Source organism: Dipodomys merriami, unplaced genomic scaffold, assembly GCF_024711535.1.
Source record: "Dipodomys merriami isolate MVZ:Mamm:240054 unplaced genomic scaffold, mDipMer1.0.p SCAF_9, whole genome shotgun sequence".
Taxonomy (NCBI): Eukaryota; Metazoa; Chordata; class Mammalia; order Rodentia; family Heteromyidae; genus Dipodomys; species Dipodomys merriami.
The window spans coordinates 3,210,546-3,227,027 of NW_027206512.1; the positions used below are offsets into that span (position 1 = coordinate 3,210,546).

General features: G+C 34.3%; 1 protein-coding gene across 4 annotated transcripts in view; it reads left to right on the plus strand.

The window, feature by feature from the left end:
- Fstl5 (follistatin like 5) overlaps positions 1-16,482 on the plus strand; it is an 829,526-nt gene that overhangs the window by 673,002 nt on the left and 140,042 nt on the right. For all 4 annotated transcript variants that reach the window (XM_070012485.1, XM_070012487.1, XM_070012486.1 and 1 more), the window contains exons 9-10: positions 1,093-1,254; positions 3,451-3,585. In XM_070012485.1, coding sequence (XP_069868586.1) covers positions 1,093-1,254; positions 3,451-3,585 — 297 coding nt within the window. The remainder of the gene's footprint in view (positions 1-1,092; positions 1,255-3,450; positions 3,586-16,482) is intronic.

Here is a 16,482-nt window from a genome sequence, read left to right on the forward strand (position 1 = left end):
TTCCTAATTCTTTCTATTTCTGATCACAATATGTCTTTCAAGGGGCTGGGAAGTTGGCTCAGTGGTAGAGCACTTGCCTTGCATGCCTGAGGCCCTGGGTTCAATTCCTCAGCACCACACAAGCAAAAAGAAAAAAGCCGAAACTGGCGCTGTGGCTCAAGTGGTAGAGTGCTAGCCTTGAGCTGAAGAGCTGAGGGACAGGCTCAGGCCCAGAGTTCAGGCCCCACGACCGGACCCACCCCCCCAAAAAAAAAAATATGTCTTTCAATTTGTTTACACTTCTTTAAATCCTTTGAACACTCTTTTGTACTGTTTATTTAATTTATTAATTTAATCTATTATTTAATTATTTTTGAAGTATTTTAGTTTTGGATGCTATTATAAATGCTGTGTTGCTGCTTTGTAAAGCATGCTAGGGTGCGGGAAATCTTTCCTTTCTTTCTCGTCAGATCTACTCGATTTGGTAACTAAAATTACAGCATTTGAGTTTCTTTTTTAATTTTATTTTATTGTAAAGATGCTGTACAGAGGGGTTACAGTTACATGAGCAAGGTAATGAATATGGTACTTGTAGATCATTGATATCCCTTCCCTTGTTTTCCCACTATCCCTTCCCTCCCCAACCTCCCACATTTCTCCCCACTCCACCCACCTCCCTGCCCAAAGTTGTAAAGTTCATTTCCAATATACTGTCCTGGGGGTATCATTGTTGCAAAGGGTCATCCTGTAAAATCTTTTAGAAATGGTATAATTTTTATACTAACATGATCTCACATTTGGCGTACTGAAACTTATTTCATATGTTTTCTGTAATCTATTGATATTTTATTATTTTTTCTGTGATTTCTTTAATTTCTGAAATAAGATTTTCTGACTCATATGAGATATTTCCTGGATTAGTCCCAGAATAACCTTCCTCTTAGTAACTCTCATCAATTTTAGTGGAAAATTCAAATAGGAATCTAAGAACTATGTAATGTCCTTAAAGTATATGTCATAGTTTTTTTATACTATAATATTTAACTTTTATATTTTGCAGACTCCAATGGTGAAAAATAATTACTAATTTAATATCTTTTGTACTTCTTCTAGTTCCTCCAGTCATCCGGGTATATCCTGAGAGTCAGGCCCGAGAGCCAGGAGTCACCGCAAGCCTTCGGTGCCATGCAGAGGGTATACCCAGCCCTCAGCTTGGCTGGCTGAAGAATGGAATTGATATTACACCAAAACTATCCAAACAACTCACAGTTCAAGGTGTTTTTTACTTGTATTTCTTTCCTTGTAAATAATCATACAGGACATTTACATTGAAATTTATAATATTTTACTTCTCTGGAAGAAATAAAAGGGAAATGAATCTTATCGGTCTCTAGAAAATGTCAAGAAAATAAAAAAATGAATATAACAAAGACACTTAAATTAGTCTATAATTTTTAATGTTTTAACTAATAATTTTGTCATATTGATTAGTTATATCATTACTTTGGTGATAAGTAAAATATTAAATTACATCTTGTGGATACTTGCCTTGCAAATTACAACAGAGATGGCAAGTCGAATAAACAGATGTCTTCAGATAAATACATTGTGACATTGTTTTTTAAATGGATAATACATTAAAATATGTATCACATTGCAGTATGTTTGAAAAATATAGGCATTTTAGTTATATTTTCTAGTGTGTTTTACAAATTACAATATAAAAATTAATTATTCTGTATGTTTCTAATACATTCTTTAGAAGTTACTATTTCAATGCACAGAATATCTGCAAATTTTAATATTCATATATACATAATTGTTAAGTTATTATATAAGATTACAACAATTGCATACATAGAGAGTTAATATTAGCAATTTAGGGAGCAGACTTCATGAGATGTTCAAGTTAGTGTAGGCAAAAGAATTGAAGATTAGTCTGAAACCCCTTTTCAACAAATAAGCCAGGCATGGTGGTTTTAATGATCCCAGCTAATCGGTAAGTGTACCACAATTGGAGTAAAGTTTTTATAGGAGTATGTGGGTTTAGTTTAAGAACTTCATACAGCTAGTCAAGATGACTCAATTTTTGTAAATAAAATAGTCTGGGGCTTTTTTTAGAGCACAGACATGATCATTTAAAAACTATTTGTACTTTCTGCTTTAATATGCTGTGACAAAGGAGAGTGAGAGAGACAGCTTAAAATATTTATTATCTAGCTTTACACAGCACAACAAAAACAACACACTGATTTGTCTATTTTGGAACATAGATTCTCCTCTGAATAAAAAATGAGGAAAGTAAATGTTCTTGCAAAACGAGAAAGAAATCAGATGATTTAAATAACAGTTTCCCATCCACATACCACTGCCTGTCTACATTTCACATCACTGGAAGCCTTGGCTCCAGTGATGACTTTCTGATTTTTGCCACTGGCTCTGTTTCCTTTTTCCCAACACAGCCATACCTAATCCTGTCTTCTACCTGTAATGATGGTCATGCCTTGGTCTACTGTACATGATGCTCTTGAGATTTAAAAAATATGAATCATACACAATCACATGAGCGTATAGGTACACACAGAAATATTCATAAAAATGAAAAGGTAGAGGTGGGAATTATATGAAGTGATCACAATAAACATGGAGTGTGAGCTGCAAAAATGGACAGAGTCCATTCAAGCTTTTAGGTTAGAATGACTTGTTACAATTCTTTGTCTAGATCTCAGATCCTTCAGCTGATAATTAAATTAAATTTGGGATGATTAAGGAATAAAAGTTATGAAATTATCTAGTATATTTCTAGTAAATAATTAATCATACTCTAGGTTTGACATTGTGTATTAAACTCATTTATTATTCAAAGACTTGCTTAAAATATCTCACCAAGATTTGAGAGTTGAATTATTGTTTAACCCTTTGGTGTTACATTGATCATGTAAATGTCCATATTGCATTAGAGTACTTTTGGGTAATTTTTTTCTCTCTCTTCAACTCTTATATACAAACATATTCTACTATCTTTCTGTTTTTCTTCCCAGATTTGTGATAAGAACTCAGTAAAATGTGTTTAAAGATGATATACACAGGATAGCATGTAGTTGTTATTTACACTGAAAATAACATTTCATGCATTTTCTTACAAATGGAAAATACTGCTAACACTTGTTATTACAAAAGCTTACTATGTGCTAAATATTGCACATAAATATGCCAATAATATAATAATTTTACAATTTTATAGTTAAAAATATTAAGTATAAGTGTGTGCATTCGACATAGACTATTGGGTTCTTGGTGATAAAATGGCAGAACAGTACACTATGTACTTGAATGCTGCATTTGGCATCCTTCCACACTGTGGAAGGAAAATAGTTTAATTAGGAAGAGTTCAGTGAGCTGTGTAATCAGAAAGCACTGTGCCAAAACTGGAATTGTCATTTACAATTTGTTTTTGCCTTCTGTTCTCAGCAAATGGCAGTGAGGTTCATATTAGCAATGTGCGCTATGAAGATACAGGAGCATATACATGTATTGCCAAGAATGAAGCAGGAGTAGATGAGGACATCTCTTCCCTTTTCGTGGAAGATTCTGCAAGGAAGACCTGTATGTATTGAATACACACACACACACACACACACACACACACACACACACACACACACAGAGGTATAACCAAGGCTAGAGGTGAGCTACTATCATCTCATTATTGAGAGTTGGAGTCAAGAATATGTAAAATTCAGGGCCAACTAGGGATGCATGAGAGCTTAAGTCCTTGAGACCCTGTCTCAAAAACAAAAACAAACAAAAACAAAATCATGAAAGAGAACAAAAAGGAAAAGCAAGACAAAAGCAAAAAGGATCTAGAGGAAGGCAGTGAAATAGGAGAAAAAAGAGGAAGAAGAGGCAGAGGAAGAGAATGAGGAAAACAGAAGTATATACTGAAAATGTAGAGGTGGAAATAGCTCAGTAGTAGGGCATGTGCTTAGCATGGTTCAATTCTTAGTAGTTATTTAAATATATATATATATATATATATATATATATATAATACATGTATTATCATGTTTTTGTATATAAATTTATATATAAATATTTAAATATTTATAAATAAATAAAAGCATATATATATATATATAACCAAACATAAACCTGATAATACAATTAGTTTTGGTAGGAAGATTCTCTTTGTTTTTTGTTTGTTTGTTTGTTTCCTATACACAGTGAATTCTTGAAATTTTTAATAACAAAGCTAATCTTAGGTCAGGTATCATCACATTAGGTCAAAACTCTCAACATTTCATACCTGGGTTTTCTGCCATGCATAGTGGCCAATATAAATTTCATACAGAATATTTGTACTCTGTCATGTTTTCAAGGAAGTGAAAGAATCAGTCAAAGACCCATTAGTCATGGTTTTGTTCTTTATACTTACATGTATTTTTTTTTTTTTGGTCGGTCGTGGGGCTTGAACTCTGGGCTTGGGCGCTAACATGTATTTTTTTTTAATGAATGGTTTTTCAAATGCACCAAAAATAACCTCAGATATGTTTTTGTTTTAGTTGTTATAGAAGGACAATCGTCAAAAGATGATCGGTATAATAAAGAATGAATTTTGCAGTAAGATGGGGCTGGAATCACCTAAGCATGATTTGGGATGATGACTTTGCCTCTGTGTGCTAAAATTTCCTTGTCTATAATGTGGAATGAAAACTAGCACATTAAGGATTTTGGTACAGTATTGTATTCACATCCTTATCACAATTTTAGGCAGAGTAGCTCTTCTGATTGACACATGCAGACATAGATACAAATCTGTTTATATGAGTATAATGAATTATTTATACTAATCCATATACAAATCAAAAATATTTATTTTTTGTTCAGTCTAATAGACTCAGCTGGTTTCAATACATATTTTTTACTGTAGGTATTCTGATGCTTAAAAAATTAAATCACCAACCATTGACACATGCCAGTATTCCTAGCTAATCAGGAAGCTGAAATCACTGTTTGAAGCCAGTCTGATCAAGAAAGTTTTACAAGACTCCTATCTCCAATTAACAGTGTTACCCTTGAGAGAAAAAGCTGAAGAACAGCACCCAGGTCCTGATTTCAAACCCAGCACTTGCACAAAAAGAAAAGGAGGAAGGAAGGAAGGAAGGAAGGAAGAAATGGGATCAAAATCTGTGCTAGACCCAGACTCTTTTTTTTTTTTTTGGTCCAGTCTTGGGGCTGGACTCTGGGCCTGGGTGCTATCCCTCAGCTCCTCAGCTCAAGGCTAGCAATCTACCACTTGAGCCACAGCGCCACTTCTGGCTTTTTTTTTCTTTTTGCTTATGTGGTGCTGGGGAATCGAACCCAGGGCCTCAGGTATGCAAGGCAAGCGCTCTACCACTGAGCCACCTTCCCAGCCCTAGACCCAGACTCTTATGCCATAGACAAAGCAAAAGTAACATTCAGTCATTCAGTTTGCAATTACATTTACTTAATTCATATTCTCACGGTTTGTGAAAAACCTTTTGCAACGTACTTGTCATCTATTCTGTTTTTGAAAATCTGGATAAGGGAGTAAAACTCTACATGTTTACATTGCAACAACTGGAGAGATTTGCATCTTGTTCAGGAAATGATACAGTAATAACTTGTTTTATTTACCTTCACCTTGTAGTGTTTCTACATAGTAGAGAAGTCATAGTAGTGTCAATCATGTTTTTTTTTTATTATTTATTTTCCAGTCATATGATACTATTGAGAAGAGGATTGTGCAAAGTATGGTATTTATGTCCTAGATTGTTCAATTCTCTTCTATTCTTGGAATTGTAAATCTTTGAATTACTATGCTTGATACTGTCAACAAATCTCACTGAAGATTTCTCAATGACATATTGGAACCACAAAAAAATATACTCCAGAATAATATACTCTGCCGTTATTTTATGGATGGAATCCACTAAGATTTACTGGATAGGTCAGAAGGAGTTTGCTTGGTGCTTGTAATAAGGAGTAGGAAATGATGACGTGATACACAAACAGCAAGGCTTAGACACTACTAAATTTGAAGCTATTTACTTGAAAATGTCGCCAGGTGCCTGTGGCTCATGCCTGTAAACCTAGCTACTCAGGCGGCTGAGATATGAGGATCGCAGTTCAAAGCCAGCCTGGGAAGGAAAGTCCTTGAGACTCTTATCTCCAATAAACCACCAGAAAACCGGAAGTGGCGCTGTGGCTCAAGCGGTAGAGCGCTCACCTTGAGCTGAAGAGCTCAGGGACAGCGCCCACGCTCAGAGTTCAAGCCCCACGACCAACTAAACGAAACAAACAAACAAAAAAAAAAACAACAAAGAAAGAAAATGTCCTACACATGCACAAAACACAGAACATAAATACTTGGCACAGTTTCATTTCCAAAGAAGACTACTCTGAGTTGATTACTACTCATCTCCAGGGTTAAAGACAATGAAAAATGACATAAACATAGACTGTATAGACAGCTGTTATGCTTGCTTATCACACTAAACACAGGTTACCGATTCTGTCCTATTTTGGCAGGATGTATTGGTAAATGATTAATCTATCTTCTTAAAAATGTTGGAATATAATGTTTAAATATATCATAAAATATATACACTTTATCTTTGTTTCATTCTCTAAAAATGTACTATGATTAATTTGGAATAAAAATTTTTTTTTTTTTTTTGTCAGTGATGGGCCTGAATTCTTGGCCTGGGCACTGTCCCTCAACTCTTCAGCTCAAAGTTAGTAGTGCTCTAACACTTGAGCCACAGCACCACTTCCAGGTTTTTCTGTTTAAGTGATACTGAGGAATCAAACCCAGGGCCTCATTCATATAAGGCAAGCATTGTACCACTGAGCCATCTTCCGAGCCCCAGAACAAAAATCTTCATTTCAGAATTAAGCTTAATAAATTAAATCAGAAACATTGACAATAGTGGACATACCATAGAGGGAAGAACATACTATTATTTTTTGAAACAGAGTATCATTATCTAGACCAGCTTAGCTCTGAACCCCTGTTCTCTTATCTCTGCCCCAAGAATATAAGGTTTATCATTAATTCACTACAATCGGCTTCACTTTTATTATTAAATACAGGCTAAAATACTAAAATACCTGGTTTTATAGATCTAATCAGATCACTTCTGCAGATGGTATTAACATCTATATATGCCAAGAATGTTATATAAATACATAAAGTCATACTGAGCATTCATTGAGTGGTAATTATTTCTGCACTCTGTCTTTGTGAGGAAGATATAGCAGTTTTCCGATTAATTTCTTTTTACTGAGCAATGTAAACTACATAGAATGGTTAGAAATAGGAACGGAACGTATCTCATTAAAAATACAGTACAAACATCAAGCCACACTAGGATGTTAATGTTAACAATTATAACCTCAGTGTCAGAATAAAATAAAGTAACCATTATTGGGAAATGAAAGAAGTAAAAAACAATGTTTACTGTTGTTCAGTACAGGGGTTATACGAATATTTTAAAGCAGAGTGAAATTTTATGTACCTTCTCAAAATTTCCAAAACAACTTTTTAATACTTGACACAGATGTTTCCATACTTAGTATGCTTTTTGCAAAATACAATGCACTTAATATATTGAGAATCATGTCAAGGTTAACCATACTTGATAAGCATTTATTACATTTTGAAGTTTTATTATTTATCCTCAATTCTAATATTCATGCTATTTAATTTGGCCAATGACATTGTCAGATCCACTAAAGTAACTGACTCCATAAATATTTTCATCTGCTGACCCAGAAAGTGCTGAAATTATCTGCATCATGATTTCTACATCTGAAAACAACATATCCAAAGTATTATTTTTGAATTTTCCTAATTATATCTGTTTCTAAATTGTTGACATTTTTGCACAGTAGCACAACTTTCTTTATGCTATCAGATGTCTCTCAGCTGACAGGTTTACAGCAATCACAGACAATGGAGTATCACTACTGCTAACACCACGAAACAAGATAGAACTCTTTTTATGTTTATTTATAGTGGAAATTTTCTCTGCAAGTAGTATATACCTTTATCAGAATATCCCCATATCATTTCCTAGTATTTCATGCAAATTTACTGTTTAAGACAAGTCATGGATGACACTTATGTATGTTAAATTAGGGAGGCAAACTAAAGTAACTTTAGTACTATGACATTCTTGAATGTAAATTTGGATAAAGAAAATAAGAGGCCAGGTTGTTTTATATTAGAGAAATAATTTAAATACTATTCATTAAGGAATTGTAGTGTATGAAGCTTTAGACTGGAAAACTGTCATAATCTAAATTAATGTTTAGGTATACACTGATTTGTATTTAAAGATGAATAAAGTATATGATTGCATAGAGCATATGTATTATGTTTTCATCAGTTATAAATTATTCTACATGATATGATATTCCAAAGGTACACAACAATCATGTTTAGAAATAATCAAAACTAATTTTCTTTTATTATTGTTATTATCTTTAGCTTTGCAAGTAACAAATAAGTTTATCAATATATCTTGATCACTTTCACCCCTTTCCACATTGTTTTTTTAATTGTTATTGTAGAGTTCATATACAAGGGGTGACAGTTACATGAATAAGGAGTACAATTCTTCTGTCTCCCCTTCTGTCATTCTCTCTCACTTACAAATAGTACCTTGAGAGTACCACTATTGTATTTGTTCATCCTTGTTCTACTTTTTTATGTGCTTTTCTTTCCCTCTCAAATACAAACAAGACAAAAGGAAAAGAAATCAAAAGCAGCAGCAATGGCAAATGAAAAAAGTCTCTTGTTTCCTTTTCATGGAGCTCATTCATAGAATATTATTTAATTTGATCATCTGTGCAATCTATTTAGCCTTTGTCTACCACTCCTATGCACGTCCTCCTTTTATCTCTGTATGTTAATGTCTAGGGTCCTATATACTTTATCGTATCATAGTGTGTGTGTGTGTGTGTGTGTGTGTGTGTGTGTGTGTGTGTGTGGTGTGTGTGTGTGTGTGTGTGTGTCCACCAATCCAGTACTCCAAAATATTTTAAGATGTTAAAGATGTCCCTCACACAGAAAATCAACAAGAATGTGATATTGGCAGTGAAAATGCCCCTTACCAGAGAACCAGATGAATTTAGTAAGAATAGAGTCACAACCCCTAAAAAGGGAGATAACATGTTAAGCATTACCAGACACCTCTCAGCCCTAACTTTCAATATCAGTGGACTTAACTTTCCAATTGAAAGACATAGACTGACTACTTGGATCCAAAAGCAAGACATATTTTTCTTTTGTCTACAGGAGACATATCTTGCTGACAAAAGCAGACACATTCTCAAAGTGAAATGTTGGAATAAAATCTTTCAAGCAAATGGTTCCAATAAACAGACTGAAGTAGCCTATTATCAGATAAAATAGACTTCAAATCAAAATCAGTAAAGAAAGACAAAGAAGGTTATTATCTACTAGTAAAGGGAACTATAGGAAGATATGACAATTCTAAATATCTATGCACCAAATGCTGGAGCACCCAACTTCATCAAACACATACTACTTGACTTAAAAGTACACATAGATCAAAACATTGACTGTTTGTGCTTTTCAATATTCTTATCCATCCCTCCTCTGATCACAGTTTCCATCACTGTTAATATTTAGAATATGCATTGGACTGTTGACTGAATTTCAATAGCTTTTTAAGCTTTATTATTAAAAATTATATTTCTAAATGTTTCTAGTTATCTATCATAGAACACTTATAATAAGAAGCAGGGAAGAATTTTTGTAGAGATTTAAGAAATCTCCATGAAAGTTCCAAAGCATATTAGACATTAGTAATTTGTTGATGGTATTGGGGGCGCTCTCCGAACTACTTTTGAGATTCTATAATTCTAGTTGTTTTCCTAAACTTAGTGAGTTATCTACAAACAACTACTGATTTTTTTTAAAAAGTGGAGTGATTATCTCTCCATAAATTAGTTAGAATCCTCTGATAAATGAATTCAGTTACATGTAATACAAATATATGAAGAGTTACTAAAACCTAGGTGTCTTAGAAATAGCCTGGCTTTAAAGTGAGGGTCATGAGTGAGATGCCACCTGGAAGTGTGAAGTCTAATCCAAGTCACATCATTTTATTAGATGGGTTCAGAGAGCCAGGTTATACCTCTGTGTAGCCAACCAATAAGAAATTATTTTGCTAAAAAAACAGTCAACAATCCAAATGGAAATTTATTGTAGTTTAAAAAGGCACTGGGTCAGTAGGAGTGCTTGCCTAACATGCATGAAGCCCTGGGTTCAATTCCTCAGTACCACATAAACAGAAAAGGCCAGAAGTGGTGCTATGGCTCAAGTAGTGGAATGCTAGCCTTCAGCAAAAGAAGTTCAGGGACAGTGCCCAGGCCGCTGAATTCAAGCCCCAGGACTGGCAGAAAAAAGAAAAAAGAAATTATACAGCCAGATACCCCATGGTTATCATTTACAATCATAACTACCCTCTATGTTGAGATACAGAGAGTCAGGGTTCAAAGTCAATTTGGATTAAAAAAAAGCCTTTGAGATACCATCTCTTAATTGGAAATTTAATTCAATTAAGCAGCAAAATACTGACTGGCCATGGAGATATGGCTGAAAGGGTAGAGTACTAGTCAAGTAAGTACAGGCCCTGTGTTAAAGACTCAATACTGGCAAGAAATAAAAAGGGTCATAACAGTGACAATATACATTACTCTGAAATGTTGCTATTCTTAGTTATCAATCAAAGAAATATACCTTAGAAGTATATAGAGATGACATTTCACATCCACTAGAATACCAAAATTTAAAATGCAGCATAAAGGCAAGATTTGGTGAGGTTTCAGAGAGTAAGAAGTACCATACATTGCTGGCATTATTGTCCATTTTATACCCTTGAAAAATCATTTTGACATTATCTATTAGACTTGATTTTGCATATTTCTTTACAGCCAGAACTCACACACATTAGACATTGAATCACCATACATACTACACAGGAAAACCATATATGTTCTGAATACTTTGCTGTAATAATTTTAGCCTCTCTTTTTTATGTGCATTTTACCATGCTCTCTACTTTCACCATAAAATCAATAAGCTTAAGTATGTAATCTTTATAATAACTATAATTTTATTTATGGAAATTAAATGGATGTGAGCTAGTTACCTAGAGAAATGTATTATAATTATTACAATATTACTCCAAGTTATAATGTCTTTAAAATGACTACTTCAAAAAACATGTCTACAGAAGTTACAAGATTTGAAAGGTGCATAAGATCTTTGATTGTGAGGAAAATAAAATATCTAATACTCTATTCCGTACAGTTGTTTCCTGCATCTACAATCCTATCATCCTTGGCTTGTATATTTACTATAGGAATTATTTTATTCAACTATGCATTATAGTTGCTATTTATGTCAACGTGCATTAAGCTGGAGGGTTTCAGAATGTGTACATTGGTAATGTTTGATTGCAATAGGAGAAAGTATGAATAAGCAAACCAAGTGCTCTGTGGCTTGGGTGAAGAGACTCTTGCCTTGAGCAGTGTACACATTCCTCTTTCTAATACAATTAACACAGATCTACTTAATTTTATTAACATCTAAGATGGTCTGTAAGTATATTACCCCTGGCCTCAAGTAAATTGTACTTTGTACAGTGCTTATGTATCTGTCAGCCTCTCTATTTGGTCTAACAGTATTATGGAGCTGCAAATGGAATAGTCCATAACAAATATAATGGCAATGGGAGCAAAGTTGACAATGAATTCGGGTCCTTGGTAATGTAGAAGGCCTGTTGCCTAGGGAGAAGTTGTTATAAAAATGAGTTAGGCTTCTTCTTTCTGCCTACCTGTGCTATACTTTTTGCTGTCTTTCCCTGTGCTATGGTGAACCAAAAAGTCCCTCACCTGGTGCACCTCATGTGTTAGTGTTGGGCTTCCACCTTCTAGACCTGTGAGAAATACATTTATATTCTTTATCAGTTACCTGGTCTTTTGTTCTCTCTTATATAAGCAGAAAACTCATCAAGACACTCCATGCTTGAATTTTTGCTTTTAATTTTGTGAGAAAGAATTTATGATCTCAAAGTTTAAAAAAGAAGTAAAACTATCAAAGGAAAAGAATAAGAGGGTACTTGAGTCAAATTTTAGATAATTAGCCCAAGGCAAACTTCTCTATTAGCATGATTCTATCAAATTGGATAATGTGTACTATGCAAAAAACATATCCTCTTCCCAATTTTCTAATTCAAGGTCACATATTCTGAATATGTCAATTGAATTCTGAATATGTCAGTTGAAATCCTCTTGGAAGCAGATCATTCACTTGTAGTTCTCTAATAGTTTTACATCAAAATATTTCTATTAGAACTGACATAATTAATGGGCATTGGGAAAGAAAACAATCAGGATTAGACATCCACCGATACAACTACAAATAACAGTATTAGTGTAAAATGGGCATTTCATCAACTTACAATTTAAGATTTTACATTTTACTTGAGATTGACAAGTATGTTGATATTTTGATTAAAAGGCAAATCAAAAACACCTGGAGTTCTCTTTCATTTTTTGCTTGTTTCTTATTTCCAGTAAAGAATTGTACAAGGGGTTTTCAATTTAACATGTCAGTTTGTTACAATGCATTTTGGTCAATGTCAGCAAGTAAGCAGTCACACAATTACAAATCATAGAAGCACCTAAAACAGAATTTGCCACTGACCTGCTAAGTAAGGCATATCATAGTTGAGAGAATATCTGAATGGATACTTTAAGGTTTTTTCTAAGCAATACTGTGCATGAAAAATTCACATTATGTCTCATTTCTAAAAGTCAAGATATAAGTCAGGCACTGGTGATCCATGCCTGTAATTCTAGTTACTCAGGAGGCTGAGATCTCAGAATCGAGATTCAAGGCCAGCCTGGGTAGACAAATCTGAGAAACACTTATCTTCAATTAACCAGAAAAAGCAGAAAGTGATTGTGTGGCTCAACTGGTAGAACAGCAACCTTGAACAGAAAAGTTCAAGAAGAGCAAAAAGCCCTGAGTCCAAGCATCAGTACCCGCACAAAACAAAAAGCCAGATGTAGACTTTTTTTAAACTCTTGGAATCAAGACCAAGGTCTTGAATGTGGTAGCCAAAGATTCTACAATGAAGTTCCATTTCTAGCTGTTGTATACACAAATTTCTTCCTGCAAGATGCTTTGTATTTTGGTCACAACATAAAAATCTTTGGAAGTGGAGGTGTAACTCAAATGATAGAGTGCCAGCCCTGAGTAAAAATGCTAGGGGTCAACACACTGGCTCTGAGTTCAAGCCCCAGTAATGGCACAAAAATATTAAATAAAAAATAAATCTTGGAAGATCTTTTTCTTTTTAATAAAACTATAAACGTATGTTTTTGTTTAAAAGATACATATGGGAATATACATATAAGGATAAGCATTGAAAGTGTGCATATATGCATTGTGTATGTCCAATGTGCACTTTAAATCTTTTGTTTTGATTGAATGTTCATAGACTCTCTTATTACCTTAGTTCTCTGTTGTAGTTCATATAAATAATTTTTTTCAGGCATGTGCGCTGTGCTAAAGTGCATCTATATTGCCTTATAATCAGCTTGTTCATATAGAACATCATTTTTTCTATGAACAACTTTTAATGCTGTATGATGCCTTTCTTCTTATCTTGTGAATGAGCATGCTGGTTATGTCCCACTGTGGTAATTAGCCTGCTTATGTGCTTGCTGGCCTTATGTGGCCTGCCATTCAAACATGCTTAATAGTTTTAGGATAATCAATTTATTTTGACAATTTTTTTAACTTGCCAGAATAGCTAAGGATCAGGGGATTATTGAGTTTTTACACAATAACAGGTAATTTTACATACAAAATATATACTAATTTTTATTTATCTTGATCTGACATACTTTAGTATTTTTTCTTCTGGGTGCTGAGGGCTCATACTTGTAATCCTAGCTACTCAGGGGCTGAGATCTAAAGGATAAAACTTCAAAGCCAGAACAAATGGAAAAGTCCATGAAACCCCACCTCCAGATTTGCTAGTAAAATGTAGACTAGAGGTGTGGTCCAAGTTGTAGGGGCCCTGCAGAGCAAGTACAAGATCCTGAGCTTAAAGCCCGGTTCTGAAAACAAAAGAGGGTGTGGAGATTGAGAAAATAAGCATAGTACATTGTCTTCAAATATTAGATGATGTTTAATTTTATACAATGTAACTATGGATTAAAAGTACATATACAATATAAATCCATTAAACATATAGTTAGGTGAATATTAACTAGTGAAGGTGTCAGAACATGTGAGAAGGAATAAAAATAGATATGATATCCTTTGATAAAAATTATATGATGCATGGTAGAAGGTTTAAATAAAGCTTTAATGTATTACGATTTTCAATTTCTCCTATGTTAGCACATAATCTAACCAATATCCAGGTGTTCTTCAGTTTCTCCGATGATTTATTGGTTTGAATTGTAAAAAGGAGGTAGTGCTAAGGATCAGTGAAGATATACATTTATGTGATATCTTGTTTGGATACATATATTTTAATTGTATATATTTGACATATATTTAGTTCTATGTAGATATATGTGTTTGCAGCTTGTTCTATTACAAACATTGGAAAAGTAATTGCTTTGTGTTTCTAAATTCCTGAGTATACTTTGCAATATACTTTCTAGGTAAAGTCAGCATAATACTGGAGACCTAGAAAGTTAGAAGGCAGTGTTTCTCCCTACTTCAGCTAATCACTTATAATTAATAGTTTCACAGATGATTCTCTGACAGTAATCTGCTTTGAATTGAATGTGAAGGGAAACTTGTATTGGGACAAGGGTAGCTCAACAAAAAGGGTCTTGCCTATGTCAAGGGACAGCCGTGAAATACAATCTCCCTACCTACATTTGACATACAACATACCTGGGATTACAATCACTTTCCCGGCACCTATAATAGAAAATTATTTTCGACTTATACTTCCTTAGAAATAGTATAATGAGCCTTTGGGTAAATGCCCAAAAGTGGAATTGCTGGGTCAGAAGGGAGCTTTATGTATAGTCTTCCTTTTTTTATTGTAAAAATACTGTACAAAGGGGTTACAATTACATGGTCAAGATAATGAGTACATTTCTTATCAAGCACTGTAGCCTCCTCCTTTGTTTCCCTTCCCATCCCTTCCCATCCTCTCCCCCACCCAATCCTCTCTGCTTCCCCCGCCCCCGCAGCAAAGTTGTAAAGTTTGTTTTCCACATAACAACTTGTACATCTCATTGTTGCAATGGGTCCACCTGAATCCCTATTTAAACGATTTGTTTTTCCCCTTCCCCTCCACAAATTATACCCACATCAAATACAGTTAAAACAGGGATTATACTATGGGGGAGGGACATACAAAGCAACAAAGAAATAATCTTATAAATGTGTTAGAAACAATCGCATGAAAGAAAAAAAAAACATTTGAGTACATATTTTAGGGTTCATTTCCCTAACATCACCTTATCTGATCTTTTCTGCTTGACTCAGACATATACTAGATATTGCAAATAAGGGAAACCATGGGACCTATGTTTCTTTGGGCCTGGCTTACTTCACTTAATATAATTTTTTTCCAGGTCTTTCCATTTCCTAACAAATGGGGCAATGTCATTCTTCCTGATGGAGGCAGAGAATTCCATTGTGTATATATACCACATTTTCTTGATCCATTCATCTACTGAGGGGTATCTGGGTTGGTTCCATATCTTAGCTATAGTAAATAGTGCAGCAATAAACATAGTTGTGCTGATAGCTTTAGTGTGGTGTTGTTTGTAAACATTTGGGTAAATGCCCAAAAGTGGGATTGCTGGGTCATAGGGGAGCTCTATATGGAGTCTTTTGAGGAACTTCCATACTACTTTCCAAAGTGGTTGAACAAGTTTACACTCCCACCAACAATGCAGTAAGGTTCCCCATCAAAATTCCAACCTCATTCTTCAAGGTAATAGAAGAGGCAATCCAAAAATTCATATGGAACAATAAAAGACCCCAAATAACAAAAATGATCCTCATCAGAAAGAACACTGCTGGAGGATTATCAATACCAAATCTCAAAACTACTATAAAGCCATAGTAATCAAAACAGCTTGGTACTGGCACAAGAACAGGCCTCAAGAGCAATGGAATGGAATTGAAATCCCAGAACTGAACCTACAGACCTATAGCCATCTAATCTTCGATAAGGGAGCTAAAAAAAAAAAAAAACAGAATGGAAGAAAGACAGCCTCTTCAGTAAATGGTGCTGGCAAAATTGTTTAACTACATATAGAAAACTAAAGCTAGATCCTTATATATCACCCTGCACCAGAATCAACTCCAAATGGATCGAAGACCTCGGAGTCAAAGCAAACACTCTGAAAACATTACAGGATGGAATAGGAGAAACCCTAGGTCTCCTTGGTGCA